We start from the raw sequence: 7,483 nt of genomic DNA on the forward strand, positions 1-7,483 counted from the left end.
ATATGTGTCAGGATACAAGGGATAAACTTTAAATAAAATGTTTTAAATTTGTTTTTGTATATTTTAAACAAGGTAAATCTTTCTGATTTATTAAAATAAAAAGTCACATACATGGATTTTTCTGGGCTAAGCCCCGGATCTCCACTGACCCTAGAACCGCCCCTGTATATATATATATATATATATGTGAGTTTCATCGGGCAGCGACGATATATATATATATATAGCCTATACACACACACACACACACTCCATTTCTAACCATACTTTTCATATTTTTTATATTTTCAGTTTTATATTTTTATGTACAAATTTTATTAAAGGAAAAAGAGAACTGCATGTGTTATTAAAAGCTTCAGTTTATTTTTATTTATTTTTTTCCATTTAAAATGAACAAAAGCTAGCTGTCAAACTAGTCTTATTCAGTGAACTGTATATTTACAAAACAAGTTGTTGTAATTTAAAATATATAAAAATGTGAGTGGTGAAACACAAGATCACAAACCGTAGTACATGTAAGGTGACCATTACACCTGATATTAACACAAGTTTAATATCCAGACAGTATCTGGATGCTCTTCAGATGACTTGATATGCTTGTGAGTGGTTTTATAGATGCTGTGTGTTTTTTTGGAAGTGTTATTTTTGTTTGTTTGTGTTCTTTTTGTTTGTTTGGGAAAACAGGTCAAATAATGTGTACACTTTGCATTCTAGTGCATTTTTCCTTCACATTGCAAATGTCAAAAAAATAAAAAAAAGTCTTCTGGCTTTTAAGCACATTGTAAGGTTTTACTTTTAATCAAAAATGTAAATATTTTAATTGCATTTCATTAAATTCATTGATGAAACTCAATGATATAAATGTGTTAAGTATTTGAAATATTATGTTTCATTCTTTGTGTCACTGGATACACAAATTGTTCCTATGCAAATTATGACTTATTTTGTCAAGACAAGTTTTTAATAACGTTTTTACAATGTTTCACTAACAATGCAAGGATAACATTTTTATGCTAACGTTTTAAGAACGTTTATCGATGGCAGCAAGAACGTTTTGGATAACTTTGAGAGAAACTTTAGAAAATGTTAAGAGAACAGTCCCTGTTAGCTGTAACTATTAGACATGTTTTAGTCACACATGCGTGCTGGAAATCATCAGATCTCCCAAACCCTGAAGATTCCTGATTGGAATGGAATCTGGGGAAAGTGCAGATGATTGGAGGAAACTCTTCAAAGACCTTTGTTGTTTTAAATGACGTTTGTTGATGTTGATAATGGTTGATACTAGCTTTTTATCTGTTTTTATATGTAATGAATATCAATTAAATGAGGATATTTTTAATTACACGATTTGTATGACCACTGAAACAGCATGTGACCAATTCCAAATCTCAGATTTTTGCAATTACACACTTAACTGGAATTATAAAAACAGCAAATCCTGCAAATTTCTTTCTCTAAAATGTTGCTTTAAGACAAACATTTGGCTTTGTAAATATAGCTTTTAAATTTCTTGACATTTGAAGATGTTTTGGAGTCAGTTTACACTAGCATTTAAAAGTTTAACACAGGTGAATTTAACTGAAGTGATGTTTTTTGGTGAGTTTAAAATTTTATCACATGTGAATTTAACTGAAGTGATGGCTGTTGAAGATTATTGTGATTTTTTTAATTAGTGATGGTTTTTTTCTATTTTAGTCCACTTTACTGGAATTACAATCAAACACATAAATATGTGTGTAAATCCAAATGTTAAAATAATAGTGATTTTCTACATTAGTGAAGCATTGGTTATTTTCCGAACAAAAAATGAAGTACCGAGATAAAGGTGTATTAGGAATATGAGGGTGTATGTGGGTTACGTGGTTGATTTCCGAACAAAAAATGCAGTACCAAGATACAGGACTATGAGGACTACGAGGATGACTGTCAGTGCGTATATCACATGCATGTATCTTTTTGTTGGTCCTTAAATATAAAATACAATTAAAACTTAATAAATAAATTACAACTTACTGATGAAATAATAATCAATACTAATAAAAGCAAGTTATTAATAAGTTATGTCCAGGGTCATTAACAAGATAAAATTGTTAATTGGAAAAAAAGCTAAAATCAAATAAAATATATATATATATTTGATTTAAAAAGTTTTTGATAAATGAAGCAATCCATGAGAAAAGAAAGAGACATTAATGACTTAATCCATGAGAAGAGAAGGAGGAGTTATTGATTTCATAATAATATTATTTTTTATTATTAATTTAATTTTAATAGTTGTAAATGAATCTAATTTTTCCAGATAGTGAAGTTATCTATATAGTGTTGAGAAAAGAAAGAGACATGTTCTCTGTCATTGTTCCACTTCATCACTGTGGATTGTGCCTGTGGTACAGATGCAATGTATCTGAGCTCCTCAAGGTCTAGTATGATGAAATCCTGTCCATCATAACTGTACTCATCAAACCCATATATGTGTCCAGTCACATAATCCCAACCACATCCATACACTCTCTGATACCTATGAACACCTGAAGAAGAAACAGTGGGAATCATAAGATCTGCTCTTTTTACTATATAACGTAATCTTTCACATTTAAAACTGTAGTATAAGATATTGTAACTCACCATGTGAATGATTAAACTGCTTCATCAGAAAATGTCAGAAATTAATTTTTGATTTGGTTTGTCTGCTGCAGTCGTTCTATGTTTTTGTTGTGTTGTTTTCATTTTTCTGTTGATGTTTGGTAATCAGCTTCTTTATCTTACTGTCATAATAATCAATCTGTCGTCCATCAAATACAGTTACAGAAGAAAACTCTGGGATCCCCGCAACCGTCTGTCTATTTACTCCAGTGTAAGTTGTGGTGAGCTCCTGCATTCATCTGTCCATTTATTTCCGTGGATGTAGTGATGAGTTTGTGTGTCTTTGATAAAATATTTATAAAATATAAAGGTCCAAATGAATTTTATTTAATGGAATAAATATAGTGTCATAAATCAAATAACTATAAAATACCACAATCCAAATGAATATTAATTGAAACTGAGACTGGAGAAGTTGCCGGGTTTTTATTTATTCATTCATTTTCTTTTGGCTAGAGGTCTACTTGTTTCACTCATTCAAGCACATTTTCTGACAGTGAATCTAGTTCTAATCTTTACCTTAGCAACCATACCATATCTATTCTATTAAACACATCTCGTGATTTTCTGTCTGTTCAACACACGGAAGTAGCCTGATCTTAACCTTGACAGAGAAATCATCGTTTAAATGATTTTACAAATTTATCTAACCTGAATGAATATAAGGTGAAAAGGTTAAGTAGATGATGAAGATGATTTAGGTTGTTTATGAAGGAATTTGACACACAATACTTTATGTGTAGTCGTCGAAGAGCTTTGCTTAAACTATTTAGCATTTGCCACACCTGAATCAACAGGAAAAACTGGTTACTGAGCAAGTTACGTTTATGTTTATTTGCTTCCGTGTTATGTTTGTTCTTTTTGGGATTTGAAGACATGTTCTGCGGCTGCGCTCAGTAACCAGTTTTGTCCTGTTGAATCAGGTGTGGCAAATGCTAAAGAGTTTTAGCAGCGCTCTTCGAAGACTACACATAAAGTATTGTGTGTCAAATTCATGGATTTTCATCTGAAATGATCTTCTTCATTTTCTTCATCTACGTACCTTTGGTTCATTCAGGTGAGATTCATTTGCAAAATCATTTAAACAATGATTTCTCTGTCAGCAAGGCCTTCAGCTACTTCCGTGTGTTGAACAGACAGAAAATCACGAGATGTGTTTAATCTGACATGCAATTTCTTTTCTCAAAAATCTTAAAAAGCAAGGCCAACAGAACTAGTTAACAGATTCAGTGCTTGCTGATACTTTGTGAACTGAAAAATAGGATTAAATTTTGTTGAAGCTTCACTGAAATTGAGTTTTTTCCCAATGATGTGTACTTGTCTCATGCAGGCAGATCCATCTAAAAGGGTAAATGAGACAAGCCTGAGAATAGCCCAATGTAAATGACTGAATCTACTGTATGCACATTTTAATGTAAATTAAAGAATAGATTTGCTGTGTAAGGATGTCTGTGTGCCACAGCTCTGTGGAAGATAGTTATCTGTGCAAAAGTATTGATTTTAAAAGACTTGCTGTGTAGGGGTGTCTGTGTGATGTGGGTGTGTGGTTGATGGTTATTTGTGATAAGGTATTGATATAGATTTATAGATTATTAGTGTAAATGATTATATGATAATTTATAATAAATACTGCAATATTCCTTAAAAAATCATGTGAGTGACAGGTTGCCCCTTCCTAAAAAGAAAAGTTTCTGAAAAAAAACTGAATGACTTGTCTTTGACTTGTTATTGAATATTAATTTTATTGATGATTTTTTGTGGTTTTTGATATTTTTCTTAAGATTTTTGTTGTTATTTTTTTTTTTGAAAAAAAAAAAGTGTTTTTTTTTTTTTTGTGATGTTGTTTGTTGAATTTTTTTTTTTTCAGAGTTACACATGCTCATCACTACATACGTTGTTATGTATGTAGACTGGATGGACAGCAGATTGATTATTATGACAGTGAGATAAAGAAGCTGATTCCCAAACAGGACTGGATGAAGGAGTTTGCCTCTGGAGACAGATGGAAAGATTACACTGAGATCAGAGAACGAGTGCAGCAGATCAACAAACTCAACATTCCTGCTAAACATTAGTGTTAACATTAGTGTTATAATGCAGCGATTCAATCAGCCACGTGGTGAGTTACAATACTTTATTGCATGGGTCTGTTATATGATAGATTACCCCAACGGGGTTTTTAGGAGTAGTATTGTTTTATTGTGAATTAAAAATAAAAATAAAGAATAGCATTATCTCTCGCTCTTTCAGGTGTTCACACATATCAGAGGATGTACGGATGTGAGTGGGATGATGAGACTGGAGACTCACGTGGGTTTGATGAGTACAGTTATGATGGAGAGCGTTTCATCTCACTGGACCTGAAGGAGATCAGATACACTGAATATGTACCGCAAGCAGAACCCACAGTGATGAAGTGGAACAATGGCAAAGAACAGCTTGATATTCTGAAACAATACTATGATTATGAGTGTGTTTACTGGCTGAAAGAGCTTGTACATTTCTCTAGAGCTACTTTTAAGAAAACAAGTATAGTACCAGAATTAACAGGACAGAGTTTGAAAGAGCCAATTTTAAGAAAACAAGTATAGCACCAGAGTTAACAGGACAAAGATTGATTTTGAAAGAGTAAATTGAGAATAGTGACAATTATATCGATGGTGACTTGACTTTTAGTTTTGGGGTGGTTAATTTTTATAATTGTTTAATTGGATTGTTTTTAGGTTGGGGTTTTGTTGTTGTTATTTTTTTATTTACTTTGTTGCTGTTTATTGTTTTTTTTGTTTATTTTTTTATTTTGTTTTTTTTTATGTTCTTTTGGTATTTTGTTTATTTTTCTCTGTGTGTTCTAGGATCTGCTTTATATATCCCAGCTGGAGTTTTTTTCCTCCTATTTATTAATCTGGAATCAGATCAAACATCGTAAGTATTAATGAGCTGTTGTGAGATATAATTCCTATCATAAGTGCAAATGTTTTTACATGTGTTTCTGTGTGTGGTGGTACAATAAAGAAGAGCGCAGTGAATGTGAACCTGTTGCTGTTTTATCAGTTACATCAGGTTTTTTTTTATTTTCTAAAATGATTAAACTATAAGAATTCTGTTGGTGGAGTGTGTGAAATGATGTGAATCCCTCGATAATATTCTTTAAAGTTCATTACAGCTTGTTATACTTCTGTTTATCTCTCTTCACAGACTACAGTAAGTTCAGATATTACAAAGAGAATAATCCCACTCCCCAAGGTACATCTATATTGTAGTGTGTTGTTGTTGTTATAAGTGATTAGTCGATTATTGAGTCTTCTTTGTCTTTAGCTTCATCACCAGAGGAAGAATCTTTATCACCAGAAGAAGGATCTTCACTGCACTAGCCAACAACTGAGACATTTTAAAAAGTACAAGAAACATCAAAATACTTTTAAAGATTTTCAATGAACATTCAGCTATACTGTACATACTTAAAATAATCCTCTATACTTTTACCTTTTCTTCCATCTCTAATCTTGAGATTTAAGCATTTGTTTTAGAATGAATCACTTTGCTTTTCCACCGTCGGGTCAATCCGTTGTCTTCAGTTAACCGTTGTTCTGTGCTGATCTGTCCCAGCTGGTATGGACATGGTTTATTTTCCACTGTGGGTCTGATAACAGAGCTCTTCACAAATATACATAACGTTGGTTCTTTGTCTTTGTAATGCAAGGGTTTACAGACGTTATGAGATGTAAATAGCGAGCGCAGAGGATGATGGGATATTTCTTGAGTTTACTTTGCTTAAATAGCACACTTGACCAGTGACAGAGAAACCCGGTTTGTAATTGTGCCGTGCCAAGCTCAAGAGGAAATATAACCATAACCATTTCTTAGAACCGTTCAGCCGACAGTGGAGAAGCAGCTTTTGTTTGTTAAATGAGAACAAATGTAAATATTTTCTTAATGATATTATTTGATATTGTTTCTACATATTAAAAAAAAAAAAAAAAACTCCTGAAATCTTATATTTTAAAAATATATATTTTTGGGGGACTGTCAATAGATTAAAATAATTAATATTGATTTACTACAAAAAAAACAAACAAAAAAAAAAAATCTAAAATTTTGCTGATATTTGCCTCTAAATAAGCTTAAGATATGACCCAGTACCATTTGTACCATTTTAATAGACATTAGAATGTGTTTTCCCACAGAAATGTTTGTATATTTATGTACATATTTTATATACATAATTATGTATTTACTAAATATGTGCCAATTTCTTGTGAAATATATTCATATATTTCCTTCTGTGTTCTGGAGTCAGTTTAAGTTTGATCTGTCTGGTGGTTTCTCATTGGAACATGTATTTATAACATAAGCCAACCTCCATAGTTTTTGGAGGCCTGTAGTCAATGCATAATGTGACCCATCCATCTATTGTGCCTATGACGTGTGATAGCGCTGCCAGTGTATGTTCTCAGCATGTTTGGAGCGGTGGATATCGGCGGGGCTGCAGGGCTGTTTTTATCATTATGTTTGGAGCTGTGGATATCGGCGTGGGTGAAGGGCTGTTTCAATGTGTATGTGTGAATATATATTAATCTTCAGACACATACATAATATAGATATGAATAATATAATTATAATTTAATAATTAAAAATAATATTAATAATAATAATAATATTTAAACATTGTAAATAACCATATAATTAAAAGTATAAATTACATATATACATATGTAAATTATATACATTTAAATATAGTGTATTTATTATATGTAAATAAAATATTTTAAATATAATTCTAAAATTGTAATTAAATTTAATACATTATTATGTGCATAATTTTATAAAGTAATCATAT

General features: G+C 31.5%; 1 protein-coding gene across 1 annotated transcript; it reads left to right on the top strand.

The window, feature by feature from the left end:
• Positions 1 to 3,578: 3,578 nt before the first annotated feature.
• On the top strand, positions 3,579 to 5,237 carry LOC109055491 (class I histocompatibility antigen, F10 alpha chain-like). Its single transcript, XM_042712283.1, has 4 exons — positions 3,579 to 3,622; positions 4,556 to 4,684; positions 4,722 to 4,765; positions 4,897 to 5,237. The coding sequence occupies exons 1-4, from the start codon at positions 3,579 to 3,581 to the stop codon at positions 5,235 to 5,237; spliced, it is 558 nt and encodes a 185-aa protein (XP_042568217.1).
• Positions 5,238 to 7,483: the final 2,246 nt, after the last annotated feature.

The sequence above is a fragment of the Cyprinus carpio genome, chromosome A22 (assembly GCF_018340385.1).
Source record: "Cyprinus carpio isolate SPL01 chromosome A22, ASM1834038v1, whole genome shotgun sequence".
NCBI lineage: Eukaryota > Metazoa > Chordata > Actinopteri > Cypriniformes > Cyprinidae > Cyprinus > Cyprinus carpio.

Excerpts from the sequence above, each read along its gene's own strand:
- LOC109055491 (XM_042712283.1), top strand. The coding sequence starts at position 3,579 with ATGCTAAAGAGTTTTAGCAGCGCTCTTCGAAGACTACACATAAA. Across the intron at positions 4,685-4,721 it reads GAGATCAGAGAACGAGTGCA|TGTTAACATTAGTGTTATAA; the intron begins GCAGATCAACAA and ends GCTAAACATTAG. Across the intron at positions 4,766-4,896 it reads GCGATTCAATCAGCCACGTG|GTGTTCACACATATCAGAGG; the intron begins GTGAGTTACAAT and ends TCGCTCTTTCAG.